The sequence below is a fragment of the Sphaeramia orbicularis genome, chromosome 22, assembly GCF_902148855.1.
Source record: "Sphaeramia orbicularis chromosome 22, fSphaOr1.1, whole genome shotgun sequence".
Taxonomy (NCBI): Eukaryota; Metazoa; Chordata; class Actinopteri; order Kurtiformes; family Apogonidae; genus Sphaeramia; species Sphaeramia orbicularis.
The window spans coordinates 35872731-35895918 of NC_043978.1; the positions used below are offsets into that span (position 1 = coordinate 35872731).

General features: G+C 39.2%; 1 protein-coding gene across 3 annotated transcripts in view; it reads right to left on the bottom strand.

The window, feature by feature from the left end:
* Window positions 1-7465: 7465 nt before the first annotated feature.
* The window catches only part of LOC115413802 (AT-rich interactive domain-containing protein 1B-like), a 228568-nt gene continuing 212845 nt past the window's right edge, over window positions 7466-23188 (bottom strand). For 2 of the 3 annotated variants that reach the window (XM_030126899.1, XM_030126898.1), the window contains exons 15-22: window positions 19994-20135; window positions 18118-18287; window positions 14925-15057; window positions 14696-14815; window positions 14523-14598; window positions 12056-12794; window positions 11622-11752; window positions 7466-10643 (exon numbers count right to left, since the gene is read on the bottom strand). In XM_030126899.1, the coding sequence (XP_029982759.1) occupies window positions 8832-10643; window positions 11622-11752; window positions 12056-12794; window positions 14523-14598; window positions 14696-14815; window positions 14925-15057; window positions 18118-18287; window positions 19994-20135 (3323 nt within the window). In that variant the 3' untranslated portion in view covers window positions 7466-8831. The remainder of the gene's footprint in view (window positions 10644-11621; window positions 11753-12055; window positions 12795-14522; window positions 14599-14695; window positions 14816-14924; window positions 15058-18117; window positions 18288-19993; window positions 20136-23188) is intronic. The other variant, XM_030126900.1, reaches the window with a different exon arrangement.

Here is a 23188-nt window from a genome sequence, read left to right on the forward strand (position 1 = left end):
TCAGCGACCAGAGGCGTGTCCAAGGAGGGGTCTGGAGGGGCTGAGCAGCAAACACTGCAGGTGTCTGACATGCGTTCCTGCACATTAAGAAAAACGAACACTAATTCCAGAAATTGCAAAATATTATGTTGGAAAAACATTTTGTAACACCAAAGATCAAAAAGGCTTTGTTGTGCCGAATTCTACTCCCTGCTTCCCCTCCCTAAGTCAGCCATGAAGAGGACAATGTGCACTGAATTCATCCTGTCACAACTTTTTCTCCTTTCCGACTGTAGGGTATGAAATTAACTGTGAATTATTCAACCTCTTAACACCATCATACCTGTGTAGCAATTAAGTAATTAATTATATTGTAAGATATTGCAGTTATGTTTTTTAACCTTCCTCTTGTGTTAGGCACAGACCCATTTTAGGTTTGAAATGCATAAATTAACCATATAAAATTTGTGTATAGCATCAAGGCTTTTTGAATTTGTCAGGAACCTCTATTTCAACAAAATAATAATAAAAAAAAATTCACTAAATTATGAAATGCTCTGGTTGAAATCACAACCTTTATGTTGTTAGGGTCGATTTCGACCCAGTTATAAAAAATAAGATTATAAAGCAATAATTAGAGCCAAAACTGAACACATAAGTGCACTGTCAGCCAACACACTGACGGCCAGCTCCTCTCCCAAACGTGAGCTTTTGGGGATTCTCATTTTGCCTTGTTGTCCAGTATACCTGCACAAAAACAAAACAAGCAAAGATGGGCATGTCCACACCTGAGGTCACTTCAGTATAGAGTTGGTGACTTGCAGAGTGCACATCAAGGGGTATACTGATAAAAAATAAGGCCCAGAGGCCCACACCAACAATATTAAAACCAATACTTTTATGGATAAGGAAGCCTAACAAGGCAACCAAGAGATGAGAAACAAATTGGATGATAGAAAATTGTTTTTAGTGTATTTTACAGCTGATTTAAGACATGGGTCAAAACCAACCCATTAACATAAGAGATGGTAACAGAAAGCTAACACAAGGGGAAGGTTAAATTCTGTTTAATATTAAAGAATGAACAAACAGTAAGCTATATAAAACTGTCTAAAGTTAAATCTTTCATACACAACACACAAAATATATAACATTATAAACAGATACGGCCGAAAACTACATCTAAGGATGCAGTTTTTGGTAGGGAGCAGAATTTAGCACCAGATACTGCCGAAAACTGCATCCCCCTTCAGAATTAGCTTGTGAAGCTAAAGGAGTGAAATTATTTTAGTCACTCACATTTGGAGCTATTCTGGTGTGACAGGGTGAATTTGCTGCACTTTGTCCTCTTCATGGCTGACTTGGGAAGGGGGAGCTGTTTTCGGCAGCTGCTGGCGATGCAATTTTCGGCAGGGAGCAGAATTCGGCACAACAGGCTTCACTGTCATTACCCCAGCCCTGTTGGAGGATGTGGGTCATATGCATGTTTTTTGGCAGTGCACAAAATTATCCCAATATTGGAAAGAATTTGGAAAAATACTGGGATACAAACTACCAAGGAAATGTTCTGTGCTATATTTGGGTCATTTAACAGGAAAAGACATGTTAAGTAAGGATAAATATTTGATTAAAATCCTCTTGGTAGTATCTAAAAAAGCCATCACATGAAAATGGTGTAAAAAGGACCCCCCCCTACCATAAATAATTGGAGAGACATTGTGGAAGAAATCCACATCATGAAGAGACTTACTTATATCATAAGACTACACCAAGCAACATGTGAAGATTGATGGAAAAAGTGGACAGGATGACAACTGACACTATGTTCTAAATGTTTGTGTTGTAAAATCTTCAAAATGGATCAATGAAATACAAGTAAAAAAAAGAAAGAAAAGAAAAACGCACACAAGACTACATCAACCCGCAAAGACCCAAACATCCACAACTGACCTAAATTATCTCTCAATCTTAAATATTTATGAACTGTTGAACCACTAATCCTATCAATAAATGTAAATAATTGAGGTAAAATGCAGTTTGTCATCTTTTTATGGTCATCAGATGTGATCTATTTGGACATTCAGAGACTCTGTAGTGATCGTGGAAACACACCCTCTGCAACATCAGTTCACCTGTAAAACCCATGTAGTCTGACAAATGACAGTGGTTGGAGACACATGTTTTATGTTCAGTTAATTATATATTTTGCTGAGAAAGTCAGTTTTTCTTCAGTTTTCTCTGTTTTGATTTAATAACCTTTGAATTTACTGTGAGCTTTTATGATTCTCTACATGATCAGGAAATTAAATATACCAAAATACACGATTTACACAGAAAAATGCAAAATAGAGTGGATAATATTATAACAAATGGTGATAAATCACTTAGGAAAGGTTAAACATAGACAAAATCTCACTTGGAAATTAATACAAAAATATCTCTGGGTCTTTATGAGTTAAGCTGGCATTTGCAAATTAGCAAGGTCAAATTCAGAATAAATGGAGATGTATAATAATACATATGAGCAAAGAGAGTTTGCTACATTTTACATCTGTAATATTAAAGTAGCCTGGAAGGAAACAAGAAAAATGAACAACTTCTGAAAGTGACGTGCAGAATGAGCTACAACTCTGACCATAGCATAGTTATACTGTATACCCAAAATGGAGTTTTGAGGATATAATGATTTTACCCGAACACCGCCGCTGGATCCGCCACCGAATATCCTTCATGTGAACACAATAACTGGGACAGATTTGGTTGGATTTCTGATCCCAATATAATCAACATAGGGGACCCCTAGTGGAGGAACCCTATCAATTTTAGCTTCTCTGTAAGTAATTCAAATAGGCTTTAGTTTAAAATCAGGGTTTTTTTTTTTTTTTTTTTTTTTACATAAATCAAGCAATAATAGGCCAATTGAGATTAAATTTGGTTCACACTGATTGCCTCACAAATGTCCATTGTCTTACTACTATCCAGAGTTCATATGGTGTCAAAATTCATTCACTAGGTGGAGTTTTGTGGGGAAGAATTGGTTCTCTGACCATTATTCTGCCACTATCAGGTTGATGTAGCTCAAATTGAGTTCATATCGATTGTCTAACCTTTCTCTGTCTTCGTGCCACTACCTTGAGTTTACATGATGTCATATTTTGACACCAGGTGGTGTGTTTTTTCCAAATGGTTGGGTGAGCAGAGGATTGGGGGGATTTTGGGGATATACCCTTCCTCTCAGCTCCCACAGCGTAAGCCTCATTATTTACTCTAGTATACCAACAACACTGGGATAATGCATGCCACTGGCAAATTTCCAAGTACACCACCTTAGCTATGTGCATTATATAGCCTACTGCATCCCACAGTGTAGTACAGTCATTCCTCAGCACTGGTAATGTAGGCAAACATGACTAATGCCTCAAAGGGTCCATGTGTAGTGGATGAGATGAGACTGTCTACAAACGGATCTAAAATTTCTATGGTACAGTTTGCTAAGAAATTAGGCAATAAGCTAGAAAGGTAGCAACCAACACAGTGAACGTATATGAACTATTTCATAGAGGGAAGTGTTTCTGTTATCTTATTTGTCTGCTGGTCATGTGACTACTACAGTACTTTCACATTCTGCATAAAGCACTGTAAAGTAATACATGGAGTCGCATGTAGTATACAATATATACCTATTGCTGCTGTAGGACATTGCAAGTAGTATATAGTGTACGCCTACTACCACGTCAGAGAGGCGGCGGATGAAATTTTGAGCTTAAAGTATTTCATCATGTTGTTATTTTAAGATTAAATATATACAGTTGTAGATTGATATTAGTTGTGTTGCTTAGGTGTCATTTGTAATAAATCCTGTTTTCCTTTGCATGGTGGTTTCTTGGAGCTCAGCCTTAACAGAAAGTTATTAGGGCAAAGATGATTAAATGAGAAAGGAATTGACAGTAAATCATTCAATAGTTGAACGCTCTGGTAGTTATATTACCTTTGCTTCTCCTGAAAAGCGATGTGGCCGCATATCTCAGGACACACACCCATGCCAAGGACAGGTCTCTGATGACACAATTTCCTCTTCGACCCACATTATTACTACAGATGATTGCATCACCAGCCTACAGTTCCTCTGTCATCTGCCCTACACATGCACATGTCCTCAACAAGCTCCCTCACACCCACACCCTCACAATTATCCACTTTCTCTGAGAACCACAACTTTGGCTCCATTATATGTAATGTAATACGATAGGACTTGATTGTTTAGAGAATAAAACAATATTCTCACTGTACCTTATGTGCATTTGTTGTGCATATGACAGCTGTAAAGACAATGAATTTTATGAGACCGGATGAAACATTATTACCTTACAAAGGCACACAGATGAACCACATTACTTCAATCACATTAGTGGCTGACAGTTAATATTTAGAATATGTGGTCATGTTAAAATGTGTTCCAGTTCTAATGTTATGGCATGCATCTACAATCAGACCGAGGGGCATTTACGAGTGCCTGCCACTGCTGGGCATGTGAAGCTATCGAGCGACACGTTTTTACAATTAATCTGTTGGAAAGATGTGGATGTTTTCAGCGGTTGCTAATGATGGGTAAGCTTTCCAGACTAATTCCCTAACTGCGGGGCTTGTTAAGAAAAGTGATGACATATGGCTGAGGCTTTGTTTGTGTTTGGAAATGGTGGACATGATAGACCCTTTCAGTCTGAATCCAAGAAAAACAGGGGACTGAATTACATCCTGCCAATGCTTCATCTAGGCAATATTGTTCTGTTTAGAAAGCTGGACAGGATGAATGTGAGATCAGACCATAATCAAGGGTCTGATCATGTAAAGCTACAATTACTGGATGCAGCTTAATGTGGAAAACACCAATGCATACACACATATATTGTAACATACAACCAAAAAGGTCATAGCAGTCTCTTTGTTTTCATCCTGTACTCATTCATCTACCTACGAGAGCAGTGAGAGGCAGTAGGGCAGGGTACCCAGGCCAGCGGTAGCCAATGGCAAGCCTGGTTTCCTTTCAGCCACCACATCCATCCTGTCAGAGCTCGATGACTCAGCTTCTCAGAGGCACAGGAGTGTGGGAGGTTTTCTCCTGCGGTTGGCTGCCTACGTGAAAAGCATCCTCCATCACTGAAAAAGTACAGCAACCCACTTTCCATCTAAAGTCTAAATGACAGGCTGAAATTGAAAACATTCAGAGGTAGGTGGGCTAAGTCTCGGTGACGTGCAGGTGCATGCTGTACATGTAATGATAGCATGACACATTTAAAAGAGCATGAATCATATCTACACAGAAAAGACACTTCAGTTGGAAGTCTGTCAGCCTGTCAAACCAGCTCGCAGGAATGCTGTAAGTGGTTTGAGGGTGTTGCTAAGGCTTTAATAAGATAAAGATGAGTGATTATGCTCCCTTTCCAGCCAAACTACTAGCATAATTCTTTGAAATCCAACCTGTGATGAGACTGTTTATTGCCAGTGTTGTTGTCAACCTCAGGGATACTATTATTAAGGCAGCTCAAAATAGGACTTGATATTATGCTCACATTCCCCCTGGCAAACAAAGAGAGGGAGAGAAAAATCAAATTCCAACTGGAGAGGAAGTTACAATTCTGGGAAATGAAAACTAAGAACTTATTCAAACAAAAAATAAACAGAAAACAGAGGACTTGTCATCAGGAGCAATTTATACCCAAACAAGAATTTCCTTGGTACTGTTTTTAAAATAAAACTCATGATAATTGTTGGTCATTTAGTTTTCATCTCCCAAAAATCTTGAACTCTGTGGAGATTCCTTCTCTTCTAGAGCATAAATAAGTAGAGGAAGGTTACTGTAATAACTTGCTGGCAAATGCAGTAGCAAGGTCAATAACCTCTTTCCTAATGAGGATAGAAAATGAAGTCCCATGTGCATAACAGGCCTCAACACAAATAAGAAATATCTTTTATAAGTATTAAATGACAAATAAATTGCTTAACTAAAGCATTTTTATGGTCCTGGAAGCATATGTGGTCAAATAAAAAAACCTCTTAATCTTTCTTTTGCGAGTTTTTTTGCAAACTATAAGTTTTTCTGTGTCTGTGTTCTCAATCGCAAAGTGTAACTACGGGGTGGGATCGCTATTGCATTCTAGAAAGTGTCTCTGCTGTATGATGTGATACCTTATTCAAAGAAATGGATGATAAAATAATGTCCTCGATAACTTAGTTTCATTTTAAGACAGTCTGCTTTTAACTGGAAACATATTCTCAAAATATCATGAACCTACATTTAGTAAAATATTGTAACCTGAACCAATCATTAGCCTTATTATTACCGCCAGGAGGCATTGTGATTGCTTTGTTTAGTGTGTTTGCGTGTTTGTTTGTTAGCAAGATAACTCAAAAAGTTATGGGCGGATTTTCATGAAATTTTCAGGAAATGTTGATACTGGCACAAGGAAGAAATGATTAAATTTTGGTGGTGGGGGGGCAGATCTGTCTTGGCGGAGGTCTGCGCTCTCTGAGTGCTTTTCTTGTTAAGTAATGTTTTAATCTGCAGTATTCAAACCATAATAGTGCAAATTGTATAAACAAAGTCTGTAATCTACTAATAATTCTAATAATTCTTTACACTGTACATTAGTTTTAACATAGTCCAATGACATAAACTATATTCTTTTTAATTCTTGTTTTAGGCTAAAAACTGTAATGGAGACAGTATTGAAAGTAACAATTCCCTTATGTTTGGAGACATTTAAAGATTTGTAAATCAAATACATGTTCAATATACTGTTGATAGCAAGAAAAAAGCACTTTAAACTATCAGATTAAAATAACCTATGAATTTGTCTTAATTGTCAAGGTACTTGGGTGTTCTCTTCCTCTATTTAAGCATGTATGTCTACAGCTGCCTATGAATAAAAACTTATTTTTTCACTTTGTGTCATTTGTTTATAATCTAGCTTGTCTAATTTATATCTTTTGGTGATAAACCTGACTTTTTGTTTTTGTATGTCTATATTTTAGTCTGTTTCTTCATTTGGTCCTTATCTGTGTTATTTGCAAATGATTATTACTTCCATCAATGTACTTTCACCAAAAGTTGTCTGTTTGGTGTTATATTACATGTACATCAGTTCCTGATAAATACTGAAGTTAAAATAAAAGAAAAAGGAAAATCTTATTTTAAGCATTACTGACCTTGTTAACATCTTAGAGGTCACCCGATGGATGAAAGGCTTGTTGCATGTATTAGATATGTTTGACATCATGCAGGAAGGTTTATTTTGTCTCCATATTGAAGTAATTTCAATTTACTTTTTTATACAGAGAAAACCGATTAAAACATTGGACCCCCTCATTTGGTGTCTGGACTCTTGCTTGTTGCAGTGTTTCATTTGACAATTTCACTGTAAGACTGAAGGAATCTGTTGTGACTGATCAAATTATTTTGAGTGAAATCAATAAGAAGCAGCCTGAGTAAGCAGCTGATGTTTGTTTTATTGACCTAAGATTGTCTGGACATAATGCAACGTCTCCGGTGCTTAACGATGTTCATCGTACATTTATTTGTGACATGTGCAGCACAGAGTATAAATGTGTATACTGAATAAAAGAGAGACAGTCATACGAAAAAAGGCAAATTTTACAATGAGCTCTTGGACATTTTGAGGGTTCTTTTTCACACTTTTCTTTTAGAGCATGATCTAGATTCAAAAATATGCCCATTGACATGAATGGAGGACATAAATGAACAGAAATATGTTCAGTTTCTCTATGTAACCTCACCTAGTTATCCTCTCACCCTGGCACTTCCATGTTTGATTACCAAAGCGATTGTTTTCTCAGCTATAATACAATGCATACAGGATTTTTTTTTTTTTTTTACATTGAAACATCAGTTACATCTGCCATGTTCAAATATTTGACCCCATTAACAAAATATGTATAATAACAATAACAAATTTTACCAACAATAAAAGCATTTGTTTATAATAGTCAGAAAGTCCCATCTCTTGCTATGCTTGATTGAGACTGAAAGAATCATATGCGTCCATTGTACAACCGTTTATATACACAGTGATGAAAAAATACAGACATAACACAAGTGCTTAGGAAACACAAAATTCATCTGTGAAAGTCGTTGAGGCTATGATTGATAAATTAGACACTTCTTTTTGACAGATGCTCTTCTCTCAGGTTGATTGGCTGGTGCAATGCTGCCTCCTCATGGCCTAAAGCACACACTGCATGTGTCTGTAAAGATTTACATCATCCTCTGGTTATTCTTCAAGAGACACCTTGCTCTAGTCCTATTGCACGATTTATCTTCCAGCGAAGGAGATGTATACATTTCAGTTTAAAAAGTCAGTGTTGGTTTTCCTCCACATTTGTTGGCAAAAAGTTCAAACTACTGTACAGTGTCACATTTTAAATAAATACTCTCCATTAACAAAATGTTGATGAGTGTATTAGCATTTATAAAAACTGAAAAACATCTCAACAACTCATTGACTCAAAAGGAAACACATAATTCAGCACCAAAATCTGGTGGCAGCTTTGGCTGAAAAAGTAAAGTAAACAAAAAACAAATGTCAAACAAAATTTCAAACATTGCAATCCAACACCAGCAGGTATTAAATATTTGTATTAAAATGAGCTTTCAAATCCAAAACTCGCTTTTTTAAGAGGGCCCAGAAGCTATACATATAGAGATATTCTGTTTATGTGGATATTTCTTTTAAAAAAACAAACATTTTCTGTCATTTTGATAAATAAAAATAGAAAACCACAGGAATATCTTGTCCGCCTTAGTGTTTGCTGTGCGAGTCCTGTCTCTCCTCCTGTCATAATTTCCCCAAGTGAAAGAGAACTTGGCAAATGATGGCCACCACTCCTGCATTGAGCACCGATGAAATGGAGATGTCTAACAATCTGCTTTCGTATAGCACAAACTCAGTTTTGTTCTCCTCCACTTTAGCCATGGCCAAGAGGCCTTTAGCTGCTCTGCACATCATGTTGATGCTAGGTGGGTCCATAGGGGGGTGTCCCATGTGCAGTAGACTGTGAGGGTTCTGCTGGTACTGTGCCATGCTAACACCATCCTCCAAGAATCCTACCAAATTACCCACGCTGCCCTTTTGCATGGCGATAGCACGTGCTGCTGTGGGGTCTCCCTGTGCCAGGTGGGCAAGGACCGCCACTGCCATCTCCCTGTAGACCTGGGTCTTCCTCTGGCCCACATAGCGTACCAAGACAGTGAAGAGTTTCTCTTGTCGGCTGAAAGGTGGAGTAGCTAGCAGGAGGTCGACGTTGCCCTCCTGGATGCTCAGCTTGCAGAGGCACTCCAGCACCAGCCTCTGTGGTGAGAGCAGAGAGTGTGCCGATGCTGATGGGAAGGGGTCCTGGGCCTCAGCCGAGGGGCACACCATCCAGTGGAGAAGGCCGTCCAAGATGGGAAGGCAGATTGTGTCTGAGTATTTGGAGAGATCCAGCTGGCCTGAGATGTTGGCCAGTGTGACCATGGCGTTCTCCCTGAGCAGACTCAGACACTCCCACCACCACTCCTCTTTACTGCTCGACAGCCCCTGCTCCTGCTGTTCATCTCTCTGGTAGGTAGGGGGCGACCTGTTCCTCTCCGGGTGCTGGTGGTGCAGCAGGAGGAGCCTGCCCAGAAGCAGAACCAAAGCAGGATGGCGTGACATGTCCAAGTCGTTCCCGGGGATAAAGGACAGGCTTCGAACGATGTTGGAAACACAGAGGCACCGTTTAGAGAGCGAATCCTGCCAGGCAGAGGTTGTGGACAGCGGAGCCTCATCCAGGCACCGAGGCTCGTCCTCCAGCAGGGTGATGTTGTCCTTCTCACCGTCCGAATGCACCCTGAAGGGGTAGGATGGCAGGGAGCGTGCAGGGTGGGCATAAGACAGGGCATCAACTCGAGCACACAGAACATCATCGATAGTAGCAGTGATATGTTTCCTTGGTTTCTGTCCATCATCTGTGTTGCTTTCTGCTTTTTTCGTTTTCTGTTGCTCCGCGGCAGGAGGCTCGGTCCGGGGCTCAAAGTGTGTCTGAATGTGAGCAGTGGAGTCACCTCCTCCAGCCTGCCAGTGGAGCAGCCCACTGGTGAACTCAGTGACGTAACCTAAGTGCTCAGTCAAGTCTTCAATCAGGTCCTCTTTGTGTACAATCTTGATTGGGAGCTTATCGTATTTGCTGGCTTGTTTAGGCCGAGGTTCAAGCTCTGCAGCAGGCTGCTCCTCCGGCTCATCCTTAATCTCTCCACTCTTTTCACCCTTTTCTTCTCCTTCATCTTTCTCACAGTCTTCTTCACTTTTATCTTTCTTTACGCTCTCCCCTGATGGCTCGTGCTCACCGCTGACCTCAGCTGACTCTGGTTCTGCAGTGACTGATGGAGACTCCTCAGTGGCGCCCTCTGCTGGCTGCACCGGCTCCTCAGTCACCGGGCCCGACTCGGATTCAGGTTGGACGGAAGAGTCTGTTTCCTGGTCAGAGATGGGTTCTGGCTCCTGGCAAGTATCAGGGTCCGAAACACTTTTCTGAGCAATGGTCCCCACTTCAAATTCTTCCAGGATGCCAAACATCTCAATTAAACAACGGCGGAAGTGCTCCACAATCAACTCCAGGAAGCCAGGCAACTAAAAACAAACACACAATATCACACGTTAGATTTATCATCTCTAAATACAGTATAATGACTGAGAGGGGCTTTACACCAGACTCATTAGGTCTACATTATATAAATAGATCTGACCCATAATTACATGAGTGAAACTTCCCCAGGCCTGAACAGGCGAACATAAACAAAACTGAATCACTGGCATTGTTTATTTAAATAGGAACAACACATTATTATCAGTATGAAAAATGTAAAATGTTAACAGGTTAGCAAAAACGCCAGTTAATTGTTCTGATATACAGGATAATATGGCAAGAAATCAGAAGATACTAAATGGAATAAGAAGAAAAAGAACTAGAAGACGGAAAATGATGTAGGGCAGCACATGTGGAGATGAGGAGATTATGTTTGAAAAAGAAATTTGCTTTGACAATGTGAAAAAAGGTCAACTTGAAAAAATAGAAGTTGGTGCTGCTGACAGTAATGTCATAGTAGTACTACAATGGCAATATAATGAATCTAAAGTCCTCTATTCAAGCCAAAAGTATACCTAAAAGTATCACACATTGGAGGCGATAACAAAGGTTTGTCAAGTTCTTCAGTATGTTTACATAATGGCATGTGTAACCAAAATTATATGTAAACAGTGGTTTGGACTTTCGGGTATGAAAAGACCCTAAAGGCACACTTCAGCAAAGCAGAGGAATATTTCTTCCAGATTGAATTTATGGATCCTGACAATAACAGAGAATGTTACTAAAAGTATGTTTAGACAGCACGTCTTAATGCACAGTTTGGATTTTTTGGTGAAATCTGATTTTTTTATGTACTCTTTCATATTACACATTAAATGTGACTTCTATCAGTTTTGAGTATGAACAGAATGCAACCCTAAAGTGACCCGCATGCGCAGAAGAGGTCCTGACATAATACGTGACCACACAGGCATGCACTGTGTTTACGTAAGTAAAATGTAGTCATTAAACTACAGTTTTACCTGGGAGAGGTTAAAGGAGGCCACAGTGCTGTCATCATACAGCAGGATGTTGATGGTGTCTAGAGCCCATGTGCTCTCTGCCAGCAGGCCAGACTTCAGAGACATCATCACGCGCCAGGCCTCAGGCGTTCCTGGTATCCAAGCAGGGGATTTTAGAAAAATAAAAACACAGTGATCAGACTTTGTCCAAGTGATAAAAGGAACACAAGGCAGAAGAGATCACTGTAATTCATTCTATTAAACCGGCCTCGTGTTGTGTTGGTTTTCTTTGAACATACACACATTCAGCTAATCCAGTCATAATATGTGTTTATGGTAAAATAACAAAAAAGAATGCAAAGACACAACTGGAATTAAACAGAACCTTTTAAAGTGATTCATCCTCCACAGATGGATGAACCTGTTCACCTTTTGTTTTCCTGTACAGTACTCACCAGTGTCCTTGGAGGTGAGCTTGCGTCGTGGTTTCAGAATCGGCATGGAGGCCTCTGCTGATCCAGGTGGGTAGTTGAGGTCCCTCCTTAGATTTGGAGGAAACTGACCCAGTAGCCCGCTGCCCTGAGACCCCAGCATGGTCATCCCAGGCTTAGGCATCTTTAAGGGTGACATGAAGGGGACTTTGCTGGGTGACATCCGGGCGTCCATGGAGCGCTGGAAGGCCCCTGGGCTCGGCGCTCTGGGCAGGTGGTTAACCATGGACGGGGAATTGGAGTAGGATGAGGGGGGCTGACGTGAAGAAAGGGGAGGCATGGCTCCTGATGATGACATGTAGCTCGACTGGCGGTGCCACTGCTCCTGACCGGGCCGTCCGTCCATGTCCTCCCTACCCATGGAGCCGTACGGTGGTATCTGTGATGACGGGCCCTGTCGGTTGTGGTAGGGATAGCCAAGGTCTGTCCTGGACGGCCACATGTTGGGGCCATCAGCAGCGTGGTTAGGAGTGGATCCCCCACCCATCATACTGTGCTGGCTCTGGCTTGAGGGCCCCATGCGGTCTCGTGGATACGGGTAGGGGAACTGCCCTTGGATCAGTCTGTGTTCAGGACCTGAATAGCCTCCTCCATAGTGGTTGTACATGTCCGGCTGCTGGTTGGTGTACTGCATGGCATACATATCGCTCTCGTGTCTCTTAGGTGGGGGGCCGTACATACCATCCATGGGACGTTTGTAGGCCTGTTGAAGCAAACACAGGGGAGGTTACTATGGATTCTTTCTGTATTTTGCTAATATTTTTCACTGCTTCATTAAATGTGGCCACTGAATAGAATTAGTTATTGAAGGATTTTTTGCAACACCGTAAATGTAAAAGTGGAAGACCCATTTCATGTTCATACTAGAAATAAAATATATTACAAAAAATATTAAATGAAAGTAACATTTAATTTCAATTTCATCAAATGACAATATCCTTGGGTATTTATTGTATCACTTGTAAATTTTGTATAGCTGAGAGGAATAATTATTTCCACTCAGAAAATCAATTCCAACCATGAAAACTAAAAAATCAAAAGACTTTAGTGTTTGGCCTAAATAATACCACTGAAGTGTCTACACCTTTTAATAGAGCCTTGTACGCCAGCTGCAAAGTTATGCGAGTAGTCTGTGTGTTTTTATGTTGTTTGTGAGGCTACATTTATACATTTAAGACCCTGTTTAAGACCATCCTGAATGTAATTCCTATATATGAAGAATGCAATAGTACGAGGGCTGTTCAATAAGTTCATGGCCTCACCCAGAAATACTGGTTGTTATAATACAGGATGTTACATTCTTTCGTGATGGGATAGTGATGCTTGAACATCGATGGACCAAGTGCATTGCTGTAAATGGAGATTATGTTGAAAAATAAAATATAAATTATCAGTCTGTGTTGTTCTGTTCTGGGTGAGGCCATGAACTTATTGAACGGCCCTCGTATTTCAGCATTTTACTAATCAGACCCATACAGTCACAGAAAAAATTAATCATCATCAAAAGTCATGGAAAACAATGGTTATGCAATCAAGTACTAACTCCTGTGTGTATCATATGACTTAAAATGACAGAAAAGAAAACATGGAATGCCTAAAAGCACTGTTTTTGGCAGAACAATGTCATAGCTATTGATGTAAGAACTGAAGTGATTTTGGTTTTTATAAAGAAAACATGGAAAATGGCAAAATATCAGCTCTGAAATTAAACTGTTATGAGCTATTTTTGTTGTTATCATTATATTTGTCCAAACAAATGTACCTTTAGTTGTACCAGGCATTAAAATGAAAAAGAAACTGAAGAAAACAAGGGTGGTCTAATAATTTTTCCACGACTGTATAAGACCAAAGCAATGCTAACAGAAAACATGTTACTCATTACTTAAATAAACGTAAAAGTAACTATTTTTTTATGTATAAAAATGAGAGAGGATGCCACTTTGCTCCACACACCATGGTATAACACACTATCAGAGAGTTTTTTGTTCCATGTCGGTTGGAATTTATCCCAGAAAGCCATTTAAAGGGTTAAGTTAGAAGTGCAACATTTTAGGAGTCATATTAACTTTATAATCCAATACACGTTTCTGCCTTGTCAGAGTTACATTTGAGACATTTTATGGGCTAAAACTGAAATTTAATTGAGACTGTGATTAATACCACTTCACTCTCAGTGTTGGTGTAAAGCAAATGAGAATATTCAATGTGAATGAATTATAAGTGAAGTATTATTATCTGTCTTAACTGAGAGAGATGATCTATGGCATTATACATCTTTCATTCATTCATTATCTTTGCATTAAATGTTGATATTTTTGAGCAGCTCTTGTTGAACTCAAGGATAATATTGATGGAAACACAGACCAGACTTTATTTCTAAGGGCTTCTGATGAACTGCACTGTGCAGACGCAGATGTGTGGTGCATCTTACCTGTTGCTGAGGGTACATCCCAGATGGATGCATCCCATATGGCATGCCAGGATACTGCTGCCCGTAGCCATCATGTCTGAAATAAATAAAAGAAAGGCAAAAAAAAGATCAAAGCAACATAAAGACATAGAGCTGTCCTCTTTCTTTGTACAATAACGGACACTGGCGCTGACCTCTGCTGTGATGGATATCTGCTGGGAGAATACATGCTGCCTTCACTGTTAGAAGGTCCCATGTTATTCTGACTCCCTGGCGGCCCCATGCTGCCGTCCATCCCCATCACGTGGTCCGGTCTGAGGATCAGACGAAAGAGAATATTATCAACATACTCTATGTATCCACCTACTCCATATCCTGCAGGTTAATGTTGTGTGTTGCCTGTTACTTGGGCTCGGTGCCTACCTTCTGTCATATCCTGGTCCATATGGGTACTGAGACCGCTGGTTCATGCTCAAAGCAGATGGTGGGCGACCGTACATGTCCTGCATACCGCTACTGGGCATCTGACTGGGCATGTAGGGATCACCTCCTGCCACTGGAAGAAAACACGGATTAAAGATCCACCTCCGGCAAATTACTTGACAATGTTGTTGTTTATGTGTTGTGCACACATATTATTATTGCAGAGGGATTATGTGTTATATTTATGTTTTTTTGTCTTTACTAGTCCCTTCCTGGCCCTGCAAAAGATTTAGGGTCTGTTAAATATCAGAATCAACACATCCGATTAGTTAGATCTGCTTTATATTTCGATTCAGATTCAGATTCAGATTCAGATTCAAGTTTATTTGTCATTTCAGCATATAAAAATACACAGAAAAGAAATATTGTACTCAGGTCCCCGACTGTCAGCAGCATTTGGTAAAAATAGTATAAGTTACTGATAAAATAATAAAAATAATAAAATACTGATATAAAAAAGATAGCAATAACAATAACGATAACACCCCCCCTAAAAATTACTTATAAATAACTAAAAAGAAAGTATTATTTATAAAGTGCACAGCAGTAAAGTGCCAATTTAAAGTGCCAGATGTAGTTGGTGTTCTCATTCTTCCTTTGTGTGTGATTTGGTTTGACTAATACGCTATACATGCACTGTCTTGTTCCATGGTCTTAAGTATAGTTTTGCAAAACTCTTTAATAGGCTTAGCTGTTAAATTCGGGCATTTTTTTCTCCATTAGATCCTGCATCCTCATTATCTCACTGCTTGGTTGCTGATGTACTTTTTTCAATAAACTCTCAATAACCTTGTTATAAACTGTTAAAATGACATTGACACATTATCATAGTACATTTATACAAGTTTTGTATTCAGTACAAATATCTAAAATTACATACATCCGTACATTTGCAAGACTCCTTAAGTTTTAATACTTTAATGTGGCAGTATTAGTTATTTTTATTTTGCATTACTGTGCGCCTTCCCACTTATAATAACCTAAATGAAAGGAAAGACTTTTAACTCATTAACGAGTCCACATTAAACAAATCTATTCTTCAACTTAAAGTGATGTAGAGAATATGTGCACTTTTGTGTCTCCTGGGTAGATTTGGGCTCTTAAACTGCTTATCTGGTGACTTTAGATAAGCAGGAAGAAACTTTCCACCTTCAGCAGCTGAACATGAAAACACTGGGTCCGATAAACCAGTAACACATGGACACAATCAGTGTTCAACGGTCTCTGTCATGTAAGCAGAGTAATTTATATGCATGCATTATACATATTTGAGTAGGTATTTATAAGCACTTCAACATTATGTATAACAAAATTTGGAGAGATAAAATTTTTAGGTGAAAAATGTCACAATACTGCTCGGTAACACGTGGACTTGAAGCAGACATCAATTTTTTAAGCTTTATGCAAACATTCAAAACATGTGGTTCTCAACAGATATCAAGTAGGACAAAAGCTTTTAGATATGTTCAGCTATGATTAAAATATATTTTGGAGTAAAATATTAAAAGTCTCTGTTTTATTGACATGAGAATGTGGTAACACATGGACAGGTTGCCATAGTAACACATGGATGACTCTTTACCATTGTATGCATCACCCAAAAATGTTGACTCATTTTTTTTTTAAAACAACAAGCCAGATATAATCATAATGTTTTATTTAATGACTTTAATAATAACACAGTGTTACTTACAACTTGTGGTGGTCCATACTGATATAGGTAAATTACAAATAAAGAGTAATTTCTCTGTAACACCTCACAGATAGTCTTTTTAAATGTGACAAATTGAATAAATTTTCACGTTTTAGATAGATTTTTTTAGCATCAAATCCCAGTTATATTTTTATGTCTGAGGCATGGCTATTGCGTAAAAAGTACAATCGAGAAAATCAGTTGCAACATTTTTGCTATGAGTGGTATTTTAAAAAGGATAACAGTTTCATAAAATAGAGATCTTTAGCTAAAAAAATGAGCCCACTTGATAAATGATGTGTGCAAATGTACTTTTTCATGCTGATGTTCACTTTCACTTGATTGGACCCTGGAACAACATCAAACTGGACAGACACTTATCAGTGACACTCAAAGGTTAGACAAAGGAAGATGAGTGGAGGCAGACTTAAATAGATAAATACATGTAAATGAGGCAGTGCCGATAATGTGAAAAAAATGGAAAATGGATTAACAAGGTAACATATAATATCACTATCCTATCATAAAGCAATACTAGTCATGAAAGCATGTGTTTCTTGCATAGATGCATGTATCCCGGTTCTGTTCTCTGAGCCTTCTTTTACTCTAACCACCAGGTGGCAGCATTCCTCTATGAATATTCTCTAGTTGACATGATTAAACCTATTGTTCTGAGGCTGTAACTGTTGTTATGCAGCTAACATCCTCCATATTATTCATTCAGACTCCATTCTCTTCAGCCTTCAGTGAAGCCGCCATCCTTTCTAAAACTACTGTTTGTTCTGAAAACTAAACCACATGAGTTGGCCAAAACAGGTGCTTCTCAGCGGGATGGAAAGGATGAAAAGGTTGGAATGAGGAGGATGAAAAGGATGAACAAAGTTAGGATGAGACGAAGGCTAAGCTACAAGAACATCAGAGGAGCTGCTGTGTTTTCGATAAAGGTGTGTGTGTGTGTGTGTAACAAACAGTTCTCATCTCCTTTCATATTTATAAAAGTGAAAAGTACACATCTGTCCTGATCTGAGATGACACAGTGGTGAATTAGACCAACTAGACAGATGAAAGAACAATGGCCTTAGGATACATGAGTCATTCTGACAATGAATCATGTAAGTTTATATTGAGTTTTACATTAAAATATTTTTACTTAAAGGCGACATTAAGTAGAAATAGAGAGATTTGGGGATATTTGATTTTAGGCAGGTCGGATAATTGAAATAAATCTTTGAATCTGCTATTTATTGTCAAATATTATATATTAAATCACTATAACGCAAACCATATAATTAAAGAGACTGTTTTAAATAATGTAGTGAGCAGAACAGTGGGTACAAAAGTCCAATGGCTTTGTTGGTTTGTAAGAAATGTATGTGAACAGTAGTGGAAACACGGGCTTGATATTTCAGTGGAGGTACGTGACAGCGTGTGTCCACTCACTCTTCCTCATCCCTGCAAAGGGGTCCTTGGTGTCGTACTGCATCCTCATCATCATGTCAGGCATGCCGAGGCCCTGTTGGTACGGCGCTGAGGGGGGCAGGGATGTAGCACGCTTCTGGAAGGCTGGGTCGCTCACCTCCGAGAAGGGGTCCTGTACACTCACACTGCTTCTGCAAGGCAAGAAAGGGGAGGGGGAGGGAGTGGGTGAGGTGGGTGCACTGATGCTATGGATACCCAGGTCTGAGAAGGAGCTGTGCATGTATTTCTAATCTATTTTGTGTGTTTTTTTAATTTAACATTTTTTCTACATTGGCTATATTCTTGTAGTGACAGCAAATATGACAACAATAATAATTAATAGTTTTTAGTGAAAGGTTTTTATTCACACACATAATGTGTATAGTTAATATCACAAATTCTTTTATTCCACCCTGAATAGGATAAAAACTGTCTTTTACATGATATGGATGTGGTTTGACTACTGAATAAATTGTGTATCTTTAAATTTTACATATTTGTTCTTTGATATGTTCCCTTTAAATGTTTACAATTCACATCAGTCTGTGACATAATGAAGATAACAATAAATGTTTAAGGCCGTATCTATATATTTCATATTCATTTATACCTTCTGTAACGCAGTGGTTCCCAAACCTTTGCTGCTCAAGTCCTGAAAAACTTCATTTTATGAATCAAGACAATGTCAACATTTTTACTGACTTTTCCACCATCAAAGCAAGGTGTCTCTTTTTACATTTTCCATGTGTTACTGTGTTTTTTCTCATCGTTTTCTTTTTTGTCTCACTGCAATATTCTCCTTTAGTTTATTCTTTGAAGTCATTTTTGCCATCTCATATTGCTTAACATTTGTAAACTCTTCCAGAAACACTCCAATCATATCAATTCACATATCATATTACTGTTGTTATGACACTGGGTCATAATTTATGTTTATATATGTGTATATGTTCTGTGTTGTTGTGTTCTCCCCCAGTCCTGTAGGTGTGCTGTGCCTGTTGTGTGTCCTTCGTTCACGCAGGTGTTTGGTGGAGCGTGATTACCCGGCCCCATTAAAAATGGCACTGGATTCTCCAGATCGGTCTCTCCTTGTCTGCTGCCAGCTCCCAACTGTGATTCCTGTGTGTGTGATCGTCAATTGTCATGTGTTCGTGTGTTAATTCGTAGTTGTATATAGTTGTAAACAGAATCTTTTTGTAAAATAATCCTTTTTTCTGGTAGGGGAGGACGTCTCATTTGTTTCACATTTTCTCCTGTTTTTTTCGTAAGGAAGTTTATGTTAGTTTCATCTATTTTATTTCTTGCATTTATTTTTGATAAGGTAATTTAGTTTGAACTTTGAAGAAGATTTTTTGTTTGTTGTTTTAGTCGAGTCCTCCCCTAACCCTCCTTTAGTTGTTTAAAAATAAATATTGTGAACTTTAGTTTTGGACTGACTTGTGTGCTTGGGAGCTGGGAGGGGGCACAGTGAGCGCATTATGTGTGTCCTGGTAAACCCCTAGGCCGGGATGTAACACTGTCATGTGATATACACTAACTGTAACATGTCAGTTGTGTAAAAATATACTTTATGTCCACTGCAACGCAAACAAACAAAAGCCTCCTTTCTGCAAATAGTCCTTCATAAGTGTGAGAATAAAATAGATGAAATAAATATAGTATGAAATGCACTTTTCTCTGTGTGCCTCCTTGTTTCTATGGCTAATTCATGTACTTCAAAATGAAAGAGATGCAGAGTTATTTTTTTATGAAACTAGAATTCATTATTTAAATGTCAAACACCACAATGAGCATCAATTTAACCATGTGACTGATGCAGTGGAGTCATTTCCAGTGTCACAGGACATTGGTGTGGTACCTGTTGGGGGGCAGCGGCGTGACCTGTCCCAGTGGGGTGGTGGCAGGAGTCGGGGGTTTCAGATCTCCTCCTGCTTCTGCCGTAGAGCTGCTACCAGAGGACTGGGGCGTCTGCGGGCCTTGGAGGGATCCACCTGAATTTGCTGCGAGACAGAAATAGCTTTACTACAACAGCTCGGTGATTCCCAATAAAAACTGTAACTCTGGGTTCCACACGCCCTTAGACAGGATCTGGTTTTGAGTTAGAGCGGTCATAGGAGGCTTTAGCTACAGCGAGGTGCTGTCTTAGGAAGATAACATGAGAATTAAGGCCAAAGCACTCACTGTGGTGTCCTACATGAAAACTGAGCTTGAGCAAACACTAAACACGAGGGCAGAAACGATGGAGATGGAGGAACCACTAAAGAAGGGAAAAGTAGGTGAGAGGAGAGGACGCAGTAGAGAGACCGGGGGGATTTCTCTGAGGGAATTGCCCACTCAGACTGTCTCAGCGGACATCTTTGGATGCTGTTTGAAGATATTTTAGCTGTCTTTTTCTTTCGGTATGTCAGACCAGATAAGAGGTTCCTATGGAGGGCTAAGCTCATGGACCCAGATGTACAGTATTTGAGGAATATGTGTGAATCTACCAATACGTGTGCTGCATAAAATCAAATTAAATGCAAACACCCCCTAAAGTGCGAGGGAGGATTGATGTACTGACCTCCTCTTGAAAAATACATGCCTTCACACAGTGAGAATCTAAACTGGGGTTAAAAATGGGTTAGTGGGCTCTCTTGTTATCACAGCACATTTTTGTGAATTTCTCAGTTCAGATGACGGAGAAATCATTTGAGCAGCGAGCTACAAGGGCCCACCACAAAGAACCCCCAGTCAGATAAAACCAAGGGGTTCGAATTCCCAGAAGCAGGTTTAATAGAAAATGTGGACTACGCCAGAGAAAGAGAGAATATGAAAAGTATCCTAATGAGCATTTAGCGTAAAAAGCTTTTCTCCGAAACAGCCTCTGTGGCCTTTCTCTGCACCGCACGTTTCTACTGAAAGAGGAAAAAAAAAAAAGAGACGTAAGCTTTAAAAATTGATGCTAATTCTGAATTATTCAATGATACCCCCTGCCTCTACATCAGAGGATAGAAAGAGAGAAACAGACAGAGAGAGATGGTTATCCCATGATGATAGGAGGTGATGAGGAGAAGTAGGCGAGAGGGCAAACAAGGGCCAGGGAGCATTAGGGATTCTTTACTTCATGGGATATCCTTGCTTCAGAGAAACACACTCACACATGTGGAAAAACAATGCTGGGGTTAGCCAAGGTTAAGAGGTTTGCCATTCTTCAAAAGCAGGAGTGCAGACAGACGGATATATACTGTAATCGTGTGGAGTGGAGGAGGAGGAGGACGGGGGGTGGGGGGTGAAGATGGAGGGGGGGAGATTCAGAGGAAACCCTGCCCTCTGCTCCACATTTAGAGGGAGAAAGAAGACAGAGAAGGCGACTGCGGGGGAAAAAGTGTGTTAATGTGTGTGCATGTGTGTCAGCGGGTGACATAATCCAGAAGGGTGGTGGCGGTGGTGGTGGTTAAGGGGAGGGGAGGGGGTGGAGGGGTGATAAGTCAGTCAGCCGAGCCGGTTTTGTGAATGAAAGGTGACGGCGAGGTCAGGTTTGTTTACGTTTTACATTCCAGTCCTCATTAATCACTCCCCCCCCCCCCCCCCCCGCCCCACACACACACACACACACACACACACACACACACATACAGACACACACACACTCTCTTTCCACCCCCACCCGCCTTCTGGACGAACTCCCTCAGTGACATCACAGGGCTGTCAGTCTATATATAGGCTGGCAGGGTGTCAGTAGGCCACTTTGCACTTTGGAGCAAGCAAGAAGAGGCACGAGGTCAACAGTGAGACATAAAATAGAGACCGGATGAGGTTGAAAGAGTTTGGAATTCAGCTCTTTTCAGGACAGAATTAGTAAAAACAATTCAACTTTTGATATTGTATAGTAACAGAACCAAACCAAACATGAATACACCCAATCTACTAGTAAAAATTAAATGTTCTCCAATGCTAAGTAATTACTTTTGGGTAAATAATGCATCCTTTATTTCTCTTTATTTGTCTCCTGAACTCCAAATAACACCAAATCCACTGCAATATCAATTTATCCACCTACAGATTGCAATGTTAATTTTTTTTTTTTTTTTTTTACTTGCTTATGTGTTTATTCTCTACCTTACATTATTTAATTTTACTTTTTATTGCATGCTTCTTACTTACTCCATGTTCTACGTATGCACCAAACCACTGAAGCAAATTCCTGGTAATATGAACCCTGTTTATTTACATGGCAAAAAACACGATTCTGATTCTTAATGAATGTATTGTTCTGTTTATCTGTTGAATTACTTTGTGTTGTTTTTAATCACCATTTACCCAAGTACCATATTGCATTTCTTTAATTATTCTTTAGGTTTCGCTGTTTATTCGATGTATTTTTCTCACCAATGTCATTATATTCTAAGATTAAATAAAGGCTGTTTTTTTCATTCAGCAAAGAAAAATTACTCCTCCCATGTGCACAAATGATAGAAATCTAACCTTGCTACCTGTTAATACATCTGCTATATTTATGCATGTTTATATAGATTACTGTATCTTTTGGTGTTTTTTATGAACCACTAATCTAAGAAAATATTCTATTTTAAATGATAAGCAATCTAGTGGTTTTCTAACAGGGTTTTTGCAAGTTACTGAAAATTTAATTGAACACTTAAGACATCTTTGAGACCATTACAAGTGCAATTTAAGGTCATTTCTGCCCATTCTGCCACATCTCCTTGAACTTACACTTACTGATATTAGGTCAAAGAACTGTTAACAGAAGCAATTTTTGCTCACTACTTTCAGAATCAATGGAAAGACACGAGCCCATTCAATACATTCACACTGCATAGTTTCGGTCTTGCTTCAGTGTGATCACATTTTTCTGAGACTGAGGTAACAATAATTTCACTATCCTATTATTTAAGGCCTGTCAGAATTATACTAAAGGTCTAAATTCAGATGATAGGATTTTACATGTTTTAAAGCATTCACAGAAATGCACACAAAGTAGAAAGTGAATGGTTAATGGATGAACGTTTTCAGTAGATTGCTTTACTATACCTGTTTACTTTCGCTGTCATTT